The sequence below is a fragment of the Dunckerocampus dactyliophorus genome, chromosome 17 (genome assembly GCF_027744805.1).
Source record: "Dunckerocampus dactyliophorus isolate RoL2022-P2 chromosome 17, RoL_Ddac_1.1, whole genome shotgun sequence".
In the NCBI taxonomy this organism is placed as follows: Eukaryota; Metazoa; Chordata; class Actinopteri; order Syngnathiformes; family Syngnathidae; genus Dunckerocampus; species Dunckerocampus dactyliophorus.
In genome coordinates, this window is record NC_072835.1 from 22,457,388 (window position 1) to 22,474,110 (window position 16,723).

General features: G+C 45.9%; 1 protein-coding gene across 4 annotated transcripts in view; it reads left to right on the top strand.

Moving 5' to 3' along the window:
* Positions 1-2,939: 2,939 nt before the first annotated feature.
* The window catches only part of col5a1 (procollagen, type V, alpha 1), a 67,167-nt gene continuing 53,383 nt past the window's right edge, over positions 2,940-16,723 (top strand). For 3 of the 4 annotated variants that reach the window (XM_054758269.1, XM_054758270.1, XM_054758271.1), the window contains exon 1: positions 2,942-3,309. In XM_054758269.1, coding sequence (XP_054614244.1) covers positions 3,210-3,309 — 100 coding nt within the window. In that variant the 5' untranslated portion in view covers positions 2,942-3,209. Of the gene's footprint in view, positions 3,310-16,723 lie in introns of all 4 variants that reach the window. The other variant, XM_054758272.1, reaches the window with a different exon arrangement.

Below are 16,723 nucleotides of genomic sequence, written 5' to 3' on the forward strand. Positions count from 1 at the left end.
TCTGCTTCCTCGTCAGCACCAGTTGAAATGATCTAAACGAGTTCTGCCCTTGCTGGTTGCTGATCAAAGCATGAAGAACCGTTGCGGTTTGGGGACGAGCACGAGAATCGTTTTAGTGGAAAATCAGTAGGATCTCCAAATCTTCCTTAAGGGACGACTGACAAGAAATGGATAGCATTCAAAGCCGTTCCGGTAGCCTGCATTGATATCAGCTGCCCTCCAAGTCAGACAACAAGTTTATTCTCAGTCAGTCGGCCCTCGTCAAAGTGAACTGAAAGCCTAAAAGTAAGTAGAAGCTTCAGGCTCACAAAACCTGCCCACTTAACCATGTTTTGGCTCGGCGGTGCTTGTGGTTTGTGTTTTTGGATGAACCGTGAGCACCTTTTCAGAAGGAGAAGAAGAAGAAGCCATGAATTAGAATGGAGAAGCTTTTACAGCTGAGGCCGCTGACTTGGCGGCACGCGCGTTAAGGGCCGGCGTAACCTCAGGCGGCACTGAAGGAGGTCAGCGTCGGACAACGCTCCTTCAGGCTCCTCCTGGGAGGACATTCCAGGTGTTTGCTCATCGCTCAAACAGAAGGGAGCCCCCGACTGAGTCTTATGCAATGGTGGTTAAAAAAAGACAACATAAATCATGTGAAAGCGTGATGCTTTTTGGCGTGTTTTAAGCTTGCTTACTGTGAGTGATGATCTCCTCAGGTCACTGAAGCCACTGGAGGAAGGCGCTCATCTTTTCCACCGCGCTGCGTCTTGTTTACTGCCCATGACACGCTTTTAACGACACCTTTAATGGACGCCTGCGCCCCCCGCCCTCGCTACTGCACCTTATAAACCACAGCTGGCCTATCAAAGACAACGTCAATAGTGGCTTTATGATTCGGTATTCATGCAGACAAGCCCGATCTGGAAGACAAGAATGTTTAGAATCTAAAAGTCGACAAGATGCAAACGATAAACACATGGACATACGTGGGGGAAGTTTGCCCTGAAGGATGACTGCACATTAGCTGTCATATGTGGCGAAAGGTTACACAACGTTCAGTTGCAGTGTTCTGTGTCTTGGTTGCTATGGATACGCTTTTCACTAGATATACTCCTGATCCAAATTTTAAGACCGGTTGAAAAATTGCCAAAATGTACAATTTGCACTGTTGGATGTGAAGGAGGTTCTAAGTAGAGCTTCAAAAGGCAAAAAGAAGAAATGGGAGGGAGGCAAAAACATTTCTGAGTCAGTCATTTATTGCAAACAAGCATTCAAGTGAAATAGGCTGATCATCAGCTGATCCTAACTTTAAGACCACAGTTCAAAAAACCCTGAAACCTCCCAAAATAGAAATAAAATGTTAAAAAAAGATTTTGATGCCAGTGTTTCCAGGAGGCTAGTGGCAATGTTGCTCCAGGTGGTGAAGATGGCTTCACGGAGGGCATCCACTGTCTGGAACTGATGTCCATTGTTGTAAACTTCCCTTGCCATCCATCCCCAAATGTTCTCCATTGGATGTAGATGAGGGGAACACGCAGGATGGTCCAAAAGAGTGAGCTTATTCCTCTGGAAGAAGTCCTTTGTGAAGTGCAGCGTTGTCCTGTTGAAAAAGCCAGTCATGACCACACAGACGAGGGCCTTCAGTCATGAGGGACGCCCCCTGCAACATCTCCACCTAGCCGGCTGCCGTTTGACGCCCCTGCACAACTTGAAGCTCCACTGTTCCATTGAAGGATCATGATGGCGCCCCCTCCACTGTGCCGTGTGGAAAACATCTCAGGTGGGATCTCCTTGCCATGCCGGTAACGTTGGAAGCCATCAGGACCGTCAAGGGAGAAGAAAACTTTCTTCCACCTTTCAATGTCCCGTGTTTGGTGCCCTCCTGTAAATTCCAATTTGGTGTTCTGTTGGCTGTTTTGACTTGTGAGGCGTATGTGTGCAGAAGATTGAGCTCCATACTGCACCGCTTGTTAGGTTCCACAGTACATACGTAGTATCACTTATGCAAGGTTTGTGGTGTGATAAAGATGGCTGTAGAATGCTGCATACATCAACCACAACTTCTCGATGCTGTCAGGTTGTTGTGAGGCCAGACTGAGGCTCAGACTGCTCATTTTTGCAATGATTTTCAAAGCCATTACAGGGTAAGACTCGTGTGTTTCATTGTTTTTGCATCTCATAGAAACGGTGGTTAACTTCTTTTTACACTTATGCAACAGTTAAGAATGTTGAAAAAAAAAAAAGATTCTTCTGTGACGCAAATGACTTGTCAATACATTAGCTGACTTCTTTGTAGGCTTTGATTAGCATTAACGACTCGTTACGTCTTAATTATTCATTCTATCCGTTCATCTTAAAAGAAAACTGCACTTTTGAAAGAAAAATGTTGCCCATCATCCACAATCCTCATGTGAGACATAAACACACGTCTCTTTTCTTAAAGATATAAAAACAGCTAAAAAAAGCGGGAGGTCATGAATGCATGAAATGGGACACACCTGTTCCGCCTACAAAGAGCGCTATTAAAACACAGTTTTGTGCTTTTCTAGTGTCACAAACATCCATGGCAACATGTAATGCTTGCAGTATTTCGGTCCTTCCAAGCATTAGCGGGACGGACGCACGAATAGCAACATAGTTTGAAATTGAATCCAAACTCATGAAATTGTTACTTTCTGGCTCAACTTTCTGCTATTCCCCCCCCCCCCCCCGTCCCACCTCTGTGGAAAAAGAATTCCAAGTGCAGGGATTGTAGGCGTGAAACTTTCCCCTGGACTTTTCCTCCCCCTGACCCCCTCCCTGGCCCAATAACAGGGCTGCCTGCGCTGAGAGGACTCCTCTGATTTGCCTGCAGTGTGCTTGCTGCCGAGTGACTGACAGCCCGGGGTGGGTCTCTAGGTGGGAGGGGGCGGGAGGGGGTGGGTGGTGGGGGGACGGGGGGGCGCAACGTGACGCCCGGACGCGCCTCAGAGGAGCGCAGCAGCGGAGCGGGAGAGACGACGTGTGTGCAGCCGTCAACTAGCTGGAGGATCCCACTCGGACGGACCCTTATGGCTGCTTGAGAGCCCACCTCAAAACTTTTCCCCCCGTTTCCCCCCTTCTTCTTTTTTTTCCTTCTTCTTCTTCTTCTTCACTTTTTTGCTTGTCAAGTGCTCGCCCTCATCACAAGTAGCGGCCGCAGGTCCCAGAGAGTTGCTTTGAGCCGCGGACGACTCAGGCAGGCGGTCATGGATACCCCCATCAGATGGAAAGTTAAAAGGAGGATAAGGGACGCCCAAATCTCCTTGGCGCTCATTTTGCTTTTTGTCACATCGCAGGCGAGTTCAGGTAAGATGCAAACTTCGGCCGAGCCTCTATGCTTGCTTTTGCACCCTAAATTTGTCCCGGTGACTTCTGATCGTGCACGAGAAACTTTTCGGGGGGGGTTAAAGTTGAACATTTCTATTTCAAGTGATAAAAGTCCAGTTTGACTTCATGCAATCACATGAAGTCGTTTTAGGTTTTTTCATGACTGCACCATCCCTAAAGGGGGAGGGTGCCTTGATGAGGCTGCAGGGTGGAGCCCCCTGAAAGACAGGGAGCCCCCGAAATGCTCAAAGCAGCGCACGTTTGACACATTCATGCAGTAGAAGTACTAACTAGTCAGCCTGGGTAGCACTACAAAAATATTCCTTCACATTTCGGAATCTTCCGTGGAGGTCACGCAGCGGCAACAGGGGTTAAAAGGGGGGTCCGGCCAGCAAGTATTATTAGCATGTAGCCCGTCATGGTTGGTGGTCTGCTGCCGGACTGGCCTGACGCGGGTGTTTGGGTCCAACAGGTGGACTCTTGCAGGCAGTGCTGATGGTGCGGGTCTTCGGTGTTGTGCAACGGGAGGGATGGAAAAAAAAAGAGAAAAAGATAGCGGATGCTGGAATTGGTTCCAGGCTTAAGTGGGCTGTTTATAAAGTCGCTTTGGTGCAGATCTGAGAGAACAAAAGCAGACGTGCTTGACGGGATCCTTCCAGGACTTTGCTGCTTAACATCTCTCAAGTTTATGAGGGAGGAACTGACTTGATGAGAAAACCTGCGACAACCCTCATTCACTTGCTGAGCGGATGACCTTTTAGTCCCCGAGCGACACCTCGATATATTCATCCACGCTGGGCCTGGCACGGGCCTGGCACGGGCCTGCGCCAACACCAGCACGCTCTTACATTACTGGTCACACCCGACACAAACCAGACAAAATCAGTACTATAAAACGCATTTTTTCGACTTCATTTGAACTTTTAAAGGAAAACTGCACTCACCTGCCCATCATCCACAATCCTTACGTGAGACATAAGCACGTCTTTCTCTTTTCTGGGCATTCGAAAGATATAAAAACATCCAAAGAGGCAGCTAATTAATGCACATCGTGGGACGCACCTATTCCGCCTAGAAAGCCTGCTATTAAAACACCTCCAAAAACCTCCAACAAGGTTTGAGTCATGTAGTAATAGGCACATCCAGGAGAGCATGGAATACTACAGTATTTTGGTCATTTTAAGCATCAGCGCAACTTCCTTCCTGGGAGCACTAATTTCACATAGCAGCATAGAAAGGAACGCTACACCAAGCGTTAACTTTTTTACAAACTCAAAAACAAAAACACAGCAGCAGTGGCGGCGGCTCCAACACGTAGCGTTACCCTTCGCTAGTGGCCTGAGGCATTGTGAGCGAGTGTGTGGTGAAGCTGGTTGCTAGCCGGTGTGGTGTGGTGTCACTACGCCGGTAAAGTAGTTCTTTGGTGTAAAAATGTTAACAACAATAATAATAACAATGTCGCTGTAGCTTGGTTAACATGCACGTCACATGATGTCAATGGAGCGTTGTAGGCGCTTTTTGGAGGTTTTTTATTGGTGGAATAGGTGTGTCCCATTACGTGCATTCCTAGCTGCATCTTTTAGCTGTTTTTATATCTTTAGAACGCACAGAAAAGAGATACAAGTGTGTTCATGTCTCACGTAAGGATTGCGGATGATGGGTGAAATTCCAAAACAGTTAGCGGTTTAGCGAGCCCAACGTTAGCTTTGTGCCCACAAAAACTTTGTTTTGGGTGGTAATGTCTATATTACCTCTTTGAAACGCTAATTAAGCTTAAGATCTAATTAAAAAGGATGCCTTTTTGCAAATTTCACGCAAGCCTACAAGCCTGTTAGCATATTCAACAGAGATATAGCAGCGTTAGCTCGTTGAGGTCATCCGAAAAATTAACCCAAATGTTCAAAAACGCATTTCTAAACATGTCATTGCTAAGTGTCCATTTGACAGCTAGCAGGGCTAATTGTTAGCACACGGAACGTCGAGACAGATTAGCGAGTGAACTCCTGAGCGTTGGGGAAGGTCATTAATGAGGAAAACTTCCTTTAACACGAAGGTGGGGCGCGCTAATAACAGAAGGGCTTGTCACACATAAAAGTCAGGAATGAGGGGAGGGGTTGGAGGTCAAATGTGAAGGTTAGGACTCTTCACACTGGATGGCCCGAGGAAGGAGGAAATATGGTGCCGTTAGCTAACAATATAATAAGGTACTGTTTTTGCTGAGTCATCCCAATTCCGATCAATGGAGTCTTTTCACAATGCTTCGCCGAGGTTTGTTACGATTAATCAAGCTAAAGCTTTTTTTTTAAATCTGCGACAAAGAAAAAACATTCTTGGAATAGTCTGTCCCACTCAAAACAAGGATGGATTTGGCCCAAAGCCACCGGCGGTGTCGCCGTCGGCGCTCAACGGCTATTTGCGCTCGTTTTAAAAAGTAAAACGGATAAGCAGAAGGAAAGCTCGCCATTCGCCGAGCGCCGTCACATCTGGACTTGATAAGCTCCATTGTGCCGTCTGCTAAAGCCTCGGAAAAGCCTGGAAAAATCTCTTCCAGATGTTTTCTTCACCAATTCTCCGTGGAAAGACATGGGACCAGCACAAAAAAAAAAAAAAAATACTGCTGCCTTCTTCGTTTTTTTTGTTTTTTTCCTTCTCTCTCTCTCTCCCTTTCCCAAAAAGAAAATACACCATTCTTGTGGCCGCTTTTTAGAGAAAATTCCAAATGGAATCACATCTGCAGCTGAGTTTTGTTTCAATACAACAACAACAACAACAAAATGATAGCCTTGCATTTTGCACGTCTACTATGAAGGTCATTTAAAGGTTCTTTGCATTTAAGGGGGGCGGGTTAAAGGTTGCGGACAGCTGCTTCACACATGTTCTTCATTTAGGCTTTCTTTAACTTCTTTTTCAAATGGAATTCATGGGGATTTGTGCTCTTTTTTTCCTCCCATAAGCGATTGGGATCTGCTCTTGGCTTCCTAACGAGCCTGACGTCATGTCACATTCTAAAAATGGGCAATGCTTGCTGAGAGTAATGTCAGCTGTGTGGAATTGATGGCTGATTCACCGCGTCTTCAAGCAGACGTGAAGCAGAATGGAGCGCAGTACCCGACCGCCACCAGCAGAGGCGCTGTTGATTCACTCTCAGCGTGGAGTGCGGAAGAACGGGGTGGAATTTTGCTGACGAATGCAGAACGGAGGAGTTCAGAACATTCAAAGAGACGCTGGCATCGCCTTTAAACGCGTTGGCACGTAGTTTATAGATAACACTTTCGTCCCATAACAGCCCATTCTCGCTCGAGGGATCTCAAATTTGAACCACATTTGGAAAAGTTTCATGTTTTTTCCTTGTAATCATTAAAAAAAATAAATCATTTAAATAATAAAGAATTACATCCTTCAAAAGTAATTCAAAGTTACTAATACAATCCATAAAATGGTAAGTAATATCAAATATAATAGTAAAAAATGACAAATTTAAATGGAATTGTGTTTACCAAGCACATGTGGTACTCTGATGTTCATTTGCGTAGTATTTCTAATCAACCACATTTTTTGAAGACTCAGTGTATAATATAATAAATAAATACGATAATAAATACATAACACACCATGATAAAATAATTCATAATAATACAATAAATAATAAAAAGAATGAATAATTATCACCCAAAGTCAGCTGGGATAGGCTCCAGCATACCCGCAACCCTGGTGAGGATAAGCGGCATGGAAGATGGAGGTTGGATAAATCATGAAATTACATTTAAAGCCTATTTAATTTTGTAGTACTCAGATGACACACATAATTCAAATGTAATATATTTTTTTTTATTGTAGTTATTTTATTTTAAGATTCCTTCAATTGAAAGCCTATTTAATTTTGTTCAGACGTCGTAGTCAGATGTTGCTTTAAACACGCTGTGTCTCCAAAGACAACAATGCATTGTTACTTTTCCCCGTGACTGATTAACCGACATATTCCGATACCATCGCTAATCAGATCTGGAGCCGCTTTCGGACGACCCCAGGAAACCGGCTCGACCCCGCTCCGCGCCGCTGTTCTGTTCGGCGGGGGGCAAAACTGACCCTCAGTTTTGTGGAGTCGTAACGAGAGACAGGAAGGCTCTTGTGTGAGAGCACGCTGTTGTGTTGAAAGCGATTGTCACCGTTCGTCATGCGTCTCATCATCTGATGGCGAGCTGCAGCATCGTTGTGTGAACGTGCACACGCTTCCAGCACCTTTGCCGGATTCTGCACGGTCAAATAAAACTGTTCTGCAGGATTTCTGTGAAAGATGCTAAAGGGCGAGCTAGCTACTAGCCTGTGTCTGATGGAGAAACGTTTTTCCAGCACGTGAGGAAGGAACCGGAGCTGCATGTGCCGCTTGAGCCCCTAAATGCCGCCATTGTGCCCGCCAACTACAGCGAGAGATAAAACAAAAATATGCGGTACAAGTTATTGACCCCCGCGGCCGTGCTCGGGTTCAGGCCCTTTGTGCCGCACAGACGCTTCATTCTTGGCCACATCCTGCGTTGTCCGTGTCTTGCGGCGTCATTAAGGCGGAGGTGATTGTTTGCTGGCCCTCAATGCTCGTCTGTGTGCACACATGGACTTCTCTGGCTGGCGCGGGGATGTGCTGAAGCATAAACGCTCCCACCATTTCAGTTTCAAATTACTGCTCGCTGCGACTGGAATGTTGTCAGGATCTCGGAATCACGGAGCCGCGTGGGAGTGGAAGCAGCTACGTCTCCGTGCTCCAACATTTGGGATTTGTAGTCCAGCAAGGAAAGTGCTCCTTTTTTTTTTTTAAGTGTAATGAGGTATTATAATCATGGCATGACTCATCCTTTCCAACCTCATCACCCCTCATTCCCCTCATCTCCAGCCGGGCTCAGCCACACTGTGGACCGCAGGAACACTTGAGGCAAAGCACTTTTTCTTGTTTTATTTTCCAACCAAAAGAAACACAATAGCTTCTGCTTCTATATCAATAACAGCAAGAAGTTGTTTTCATTCGTTAGGTGCAGGACAGTCGTTCCTCACTATGTCGCGTTTTTTCAAAAACTATCTCATGAATAAATGATTGCTGTCTGGTGGTTGACTATGGTCTCTTATTAGTCCAAAAATAGTGAAAGATGAGTTATCAGTAATGTTATGCGACATCATGTTAGATGACATCACCTTTCACACTGCATGGAGACTGGCTACTGAGCCAGCAGAGCCGAGCCGACATGCCATGGCTACATGCTAACCCTAACCCTAATCCTAACCCTAACCCTAACCCTAACCATGAGTGAAAAAAGAGGTTCTCCTCTCATTCCGTGTGGAAGTGGTACGTTTCTGGCTTCTTTGTCCTTCTCCCCCACTCCATTTGAAACACTTTCTTAAGTTTAGAATGAATACATTGGAGAGGCTAACTGGTTAGCTCGCTAGCTTCCTTTGCTCACGGCAGCCGTCTGTTATGTCCCTGCAGTGGTCTCATAGCCTTTGCAATGTGATGTAATCAAAGAATGAGAGGGGTGTAAAAGTGACTAATGGGGTGTTACTTCATGTCTACAGGGCTCTAATGATGTTAAAACCTGGAATTTGAAAGTCATAAACAGGTTTTCTATGCTCAAATATTCCATTTATTAATATTGAATCTTACTTCGCAAAATTCACTTATCGCGGTCGGGTCAAATTAACCGCGATAACCGCGAGGGATGACTGTAAATAGGAGGCGCTATCATGGGAAGGATCACAACTGCTTTAACTCACAATAACATGATATCAATACAATGACATCACAATACTTGGCCAACAATACAGATACAGTGATTGTGCTATTGTGATATCAACAACTCAGCAGCTTTGAATACCTCAAAAAATGAAAAAATTGCAGGCATTGTTACAAAGTTATCATCACAAAAACACCCATGATTAACAGGTGGGTCAAAAGATTTCTCGCTCAGAAAAAAACCTGTGGGCACTAGGCCTGGCACGATAGTAAACTAATTAATTAATAGACACACAATAAATTCAAATGAACGCGATCATTTTGCCGGCCTCAATATATCGCCATGGGAATGCGTGTCAGTTTTCCTCGTCTCTCGCCTCCAAACAGGCCGGAAGGGGAATCACACTTTGCTCCATAGAACAACAGCATGAACGAAGTGAGTCTCGGTGGGTGGAGGCGGGGCCCCTAGCATACACACAGAGAGAGTGTAACATAGTAGAAATGAAATGAGTAGATTGCAATTTATTGTCATATATTTTTTCACTGTACTTTCTTAAAAGTCATTTTAAAATCTTGTCTCGTCCCGTAGACCCAATCTCGTCTATCGTCTTGTCTTGTGAAATGAAATGTCTCGGGACACCCCTAGCGATAAATGATGATATTCATCATATTAGCAATCATCAATCATTGCGTAATTGTCATATCGGGATGCTATTAATAAGGACTACATTGCATCTGTGAGTACCTAGAAAGGCGCTAGGCAGCATTATTGTTATTAAAATATGTGAACCAAGCTGGAAGTGAAATGTTATATTCCAAAAATTCAATGCTTGGTCCATTATATTCTTCTAAAATTAAATATAATAGTTGCAAAGTAAATGAAATAACATGAGAAAGTCTCGTCAATGAATGTTTAAATTGAAATGAACTCCAAGTTGTTGTCGTGTTGATGGTATCAGTATCGATATCCAGTGCTAGCATATCAATACTGTGCAGCGCACGATAATGATATGATATGTTGCGATATCGATTTTGCTGTCCCGCTCGTAAAGAAAAGGTTTGCGCGTGGTCAACAGTGTTTTCCAATAAAGTTGTATCCTCACTTAACTGTTTGCATTGTACAAACGCAGCTTCGCCGTTTTGATGAAATAAAGATTCCAAAAAACGTGCTGGAAAGGATGACTTTGCTGTTTCAACGATCAGTCATCCCGACGTAGCCGTGTGTTTTTTCGCACCGTACGACCCCGCCAGTGATGGATAACCCGGAGCATCCCACAGTTTATGAGCTTTGGACATTTTTTCCGACCCTCTGCGGCCTCCCGATGTGCGTCACACATGAGTGGCCTCTTGTGCAAACACCAACCTGGACTCCAGAATGAGCTAATTTATGTTGAGTCATGTTCAGGATGGCCGAAAGGCTGTTTGGCCATCGCTCATGGATTCTTATCATGGCAAAACGCAAACTTAAAGATTCATCTTTACTTTGACAAAAAGGGTAAAAAGAGAGGGGGATTATAGACGTAATTGATCGTGTTTTTGTGCGCAGAACACAGGACGCAGTGTAACTTGGATCATATTCAGATTTTGCTTATTTGTAACGATACTTGCGATGTCAACATGGGCCAAAATTGGTATATTTTTCTTACATTTTGATGGCGTTATTGCTGTTGTTCTGTTGTTCTGACCCTATTATCGGAAGTGGATTGTTTTGTGGATAGCCCGGTGTGTTCAGGTGGTGTTTCTTGGATGCTGTTGCTTTTTACGTATGTAATGTTTCTTCTGCTTCAGTTTGAGCCACAACAAGAGGGCGCTAGGGCTCTCACTGTTGTAGTACAGTCAAACCTCGGCTTCGCCTACGCCCCAGTTTTCAAAAATGTTCCACGACAATTCTGCCTCGGTTTTTGTAAATATTGCACTCAAACTAGTCTGCTTGTCCTGTAATGTATCATTCAGCAAAATCAAGTGCTTCAGCAAAGCACCCGTTGCTGACTCATTTTTTAAATTGCTGTTAAATAACCTGCCATGGGGCCAAAGAAATTTACACAAGCATCCAGACCAACATGCTAACGTGCCGCCACGGCACACAAAGATTAACTTTGTAAATTACGATCATGTGTGCTGTCGTTGCTACATTGAAATACTGCTCCACTAGTCTACCGCCTGGTTTATTTTCCCCGCAGACATTAAACACAGCAGAGTTTCACAAAATAATGATGGTTTTCCTGTTTGTCCGCAGCTGTCAGTATTCCGTGACTCTTCCTTCCAACGACAAATAACAGCGATCCCAAAGCTCGCATGGAAGAATGGTGCAATAGTAAATGACATCCTGGTTGTGTATTGTTGTCATTACACTGATAATGCGGGCTACAGAGAACGCTTCTGGGAAAGTGGCAGATGTTGCTCCATTGTGGTTATTGTTTTTAGAAGAGCTTCATTTTAATGATGACTTTTTTTCTATTTGATGGAGTGATGGTTATCTGTGCGGCTGGCTGGGAAATGTCTGTGCTGCGGGGCCCTCGTTAATCACGAATACCTCAACAGTTGGCCATTAAAAACAGAACGGCTCCCCCGTTGAAGAGAAGAACAACATAAAATAAAGACGACGAGAGAGGAAACAATGGGGCTCGTAAAATAACACACAGTAGTCACAGTAGTCATGTGGAATGCGAGGAAATGCAAAGATTTTCAAGCCTCTTTTTGTGCTTTTTGCACCAAAAAAGCAGCAGCGAGGCGCACTGACTCAGTTTTTCCGTTGAAGTCAGGAGTGGACAGATTTATCATCACTGCTGTGAGCTGCACAGACAGTCAACAAAACCATCTGGAACTCTGCAAAAGCAATGATCGAGAGAATGGGAGAGAGGGCGAGAGAGAGAGAGTCCCTTGAAAAACAATAAAAAACCAGCCTGGATGTGGATCATGTTGCAGCGCTGCTGTTTAAGACTAAGGAGGATTATTATTGGATGGTTCCAGTCTGCTTTCAGTCCATCATACGCAGGGAAACGAGATGGATTAGGCGTATAAATACTCATCGTGCCGCTTTCACGTGCACATGGCTGCCCCGGGGGGGAGCAGGGAGTGGGGGTCACTGGGTCAGTGTTGTGAAAGAAGAGCCGACGAAGTGAGACCTCCCTGTTAATGCTCACGTTAGCGCTGGTGGCAAACCAAACACACGTTAGCGCACATTATTCCAAGCATTTTTAGCAACTACCGGAAGTCACGTCGAAAATGCATATAAAGAATGAATGAAAGGGATAAATTTGAAAATACCTCGATCGAAGACTTGAATGATGCCAAAGACGGCTATTGGGCAGCGGCGAGTGACGAGCAGAGATCCACACAGACACCATCTTCGCGTTTTGCTCCGAGTTATTTCTTGAATTCAGTAGTGATTTCTCACCTTCTTCATCGAAACTTGTGTTAGTTAGCAAAGAAGTACAGAGTCAACGGCTGATGCCAGACGGGTGACCGAGCGGGGTTCTGGTTTCCGGTTCAGAGCATGCTAACAGGCTGCTAACAGGAATGTTCTATCCATCTATCGACATATCCGAGGTCGTGTCACGGAGCCAGCAGCTAGACTTCCCTCTCCCCGATCACTTCGTCCAGTTCCTCCCAGTAGATCCCGAAGCATTTCCAGGGCAGTTGAGAGACATAGTCTCTCCTATGCATCCTGGGTCTTCCCCGAGGCCTCCTACTGATCGGACGTGCCTGGAACACCTCCCCAGGGAGACGTCCGGGAGGCATCCTGACCAGCGCCACATTATCTGATGTATTTCGGGCCAAATGACAATGGAAGTTATCTGAAGGCATTTTACACATTGACCAGCTCTAGAACTTGGGCGACAAAGGAAAGGAAAAGCTCCCTGTAGGGAAGAAACCTCAAATAGAAGCCAGGTTCTGTGGGGCAGCCCTCTGTCTCAATAAAAAGAGTAGAGAGACAGAGAGTACATCGAGAAGGTTAGCTGGAATTTTATGTGTCTATTGGGCATCTCCACTGTACCATGAAGGAAAGTTTGATCAGTGGCCTGTCTAGCGTTGCTGCTATTCAGATTGTCAAACTCATTTTTGTGGGATTGTGACTACAGATGATCGTGTTGACTTGCTATCTTGCTATCAAGTGCCTCAGTAACAACAATCAAAATTAAGAAGTGTGTGTGCATCTCAAAGACCGACAGTCAGGCAGGATGTCCATGGAGTGTGTGTAATGAGCTCAACCTAGCAGATGTAATTCCTCCAGTATGATTCCCACGTCTGGTCACATGCTCAGGTCAGCGCTGGTGTGAAGTGTGTCTTTTGTTTCCCTGCTGTGCTCCAGCGCCAGGTTGTTGAGCAATGTTGTAGTACTTCACCAAATCTCAAAGTTTGAAGAAAACTAGGAACTAGGAAAGCTTGTGTGATGTCTGCAACAATACTTTACTGAGCGTCGATGAAGAATCGAATTAGGGGCGGATTATGGAGATCGGCCTTTCAAAATGTTTGGCAACAAAGGCAACATAGCACAAAAATGTATGTCAATGCAAACGTGATGAAACGGTATACATGTCTTCAAAATGTAATCATCGGAATTAGCACACCGTTTACTGCTATCTCGTGTTTGGCCTTTGAGAGTCCGGCGTGCAATCAAAAGCTGTTAGCCAACTGCACAACAAACGTAAGCACAAGAAGTCAGAGCTGCATGGATCCATGCATGGAGCTGCATGGATGAAGGCTCTAATAGCCCCCCCCAAAAAATCCTAGGTCTGCAACTTTATCAGAGAAGGGTGGAGTGCCAGGGTGGAGAAGTTTAAGTACCTCTGGGTCTTGTTCATGAGTGAGGGAAGGATGGAACGCAAGCTTGACAGGCGAAGTGGTGCGGCATCTGCAGTGAGGTGGACTCTCCATCAGTTAAGAGAGAGCTGAGCCGACAGGCAAAGCTCTCAATTTACCGGTCGATCTACATTCTTACCCTCACCTATGGTCAGGATCTCTGGGTAGTGACCGAAAGGACAAGATTGCGGGCACAAGTGGTCGAAATGAGTTTTCCCAATAGGGTGGCTCCACTCGCCCTTAGAGATAAGGTGAGAAGCACTGTCGTCTGGGAGAAACTCTGAGTAGAACCGCTGCTCGTCTGCAATGAGAGGAGCCAGATGAGGTGTCTCGAGCATCTGGTCGGGATGCCTCCCTGGGGAGGAGTTCAGGGCAAGTCCGATTGGTAGGAGGCCTCGAGGTAGACCCAGGACACGTTGGAGAGAATGTCTCTCAACTGGCCTGGGAACAGCTCGGGATCCGCCGGGAGGAGCTGGACGAACTGGCTGGGGAGAGGGAAGTCTGGTCTTCCCTGCTTAGGCTGCTGCCCCCGTGACCTGACCTCAGATGACCGGTAGAAGACGGATGGATGGATGGTAAGAGACATGAACCGTCCAATTGTACCGTTGTTGGCGACTGAAGACCACAACAAATCTGATGGTACTGATGACAAAAAGGTGATATTTTTCAGCTAGCATGTGCAGTTTTCAAGTAGCAGTGTTGATGGCAAGAGGGTCAGCTGGAGGCTTTTAGGAGAATCAGCTGAGGTAAAAAAGTGAGGGAGGGGGAAATCTTTCATTGGGCATTCTTGGTTTCCAGGAGAGGTCGAGTTCTCTTTATGGCTGCTAATTACTGCTTGTCCTCGGCGCCAGGTCAAGCATGCGCCTACTGGACGAGTCCACTGCCGGCCTCGCTTGGAGGAGAACCGATGCCCGCGAAGAGCAGGAGGGGGGGAGGGAGGAGGGGGGCAGTGAAAGAGGGAAGAATGTTAATCTCCTCCCCCCATGAAAAAGCCCTAATTCACTATTCCAGCCCCCGCCCCCCTCCTGTCAAAGCAGTGGTGCTGTCTGAAGAGTCCCTGAGGATTGTTAGCCAGGGTGTGTGTGGAAAAAGAGAACGGGGAATGGGATCCACCCCAGGTCTGGCAATGGATGGCAAGCTACTGTTGGGAGAATGGTGGACATAAAACGGCTGGAACGCTACGTGGTTCAATATAAATGATGACACTTCGCACTCACTGTCCCATAAACGCTGCTGGCTCCTCAAAGAAAGTTGATCTTTTTGAAAAAACAGATCAATCTTCAGCTCAAGATTTAAAAAAATAGTAGTTTGGAGTCCCTGGAAAATAAACTTACTAAAAGACATCGTCTATTCCCACAGCATCAACGCATACTGCACATAATGTAACAATAAACACACTCAACCATACAATCTGTGCTAGTGAGCATTTCTCCTTTGCCCAGAGATGTACCTTAGGCTGGCCACAATAAAAGGCCACCCCAAAAAGTGCACTTTTACCATATTTATTGTGCAACTCTGGTGGACATTCCTGCAGTCAACATGTCCACTGCACAACACAGTGGCCTTTTATTGTGGCCAGCCAAGGCACACCTGTGCAGTAATCATGCTGTCTAATCGCCACCTCGATATACCACACCTGTGAGGTGGACGGATCATCTCGGCAGAGGGGAAGCGCAGATTTAGACAGATTTGAAACTATATTTGCAAGAAACAGAGAGAAGATCAGCTCATGAAAAATGGGAGCAAAAAGTGTTGCGTTTATATTTTTGCTGAGTGTAACACAACAAACAGCAGAAATGACCTGATTGATAATCAATAAAATAACGTTTTAATCTGCCAGCCAGCAACCCAATGAAGACCCTTTAAGGAATGAATAGTCTCCAGATATCTCCAGTAGCAGTGGCTGGGTGTTTCCGTGTGGTTAAAGCTGCAACTGGAGCTTAAAAGTTGCACTGTAAGCGAATGAGCACATGAAAGCGGCCGTAAGTGTGGTATAAACACCTAGCGTGCACACGAGGGGAAACCTCTCGGATGTGAGGCTTATTTTTAGCAAAGAGGGCCAAAGGTGGTGGTGGTGGTCCCCAGAGAGGCGGGGGTCCGCGGGCGGTGCTAAGTGTGTAAACAAGGTGCGACTGAGGACCGTACCTGCGGCTTCGGATGTGGTCAGCGACGGCTTCCTCCGGCAGGGCGGTGACAGCAGAAGTGAATGATGGCGTGTGTCTCGTCAGTGTTTGCTTGCGGTGGGCTTCTTTTTGGTGGTCTTTCAGCGGAGAAGGCTCCATTGTGTTTGTCATCACACCTTCTCCGCTTGGCTCACCTCCACACGACCTCGCCGAGGGCCCTTAGATCTGCTGGCATAAAAAGCCCTGATTGTAAGCGGCGCTGCAGTAGGAAACTGGGTATAGAAATGTGAAGCACATGCAGGATTGGGAAGCACTGAGGGGTATGGAATGATCCTGATGGATTGTTTCCTGCTCCAAAATGCTCATCTTTTGGGGATTAGCTTGTGTCAGTGCGGATTAGCGCTGGCAACGCTCCTAGGCCCCGGGGGTCGTGACTCGGTTAGCATCGACTGGTTGCCTCGAGGCGTTGTTGTTGCCATAATGGCGGCTGCATTCGCCCGGAACAACGTCTCCGCTATGTTTGTGGTCGCTAAAACCAATAAGATGTCTGCGAGGTGCTGTTTATTTGGATATTTTCTCCAAAGTGACACCAGCTTGAGTGTAATAAGGTTGTTGATGCCCTTTACAGCTCTTTTTAAATATGAGGTCACTGTACGTGTCGCCAGCAGCCTCGTGCACACTCACAGCCTTAAAAGGCAGAAGAGCTGCCCAAAGATGATTAAAGGACGCGTGGAAACTAAAGGCGACGTCT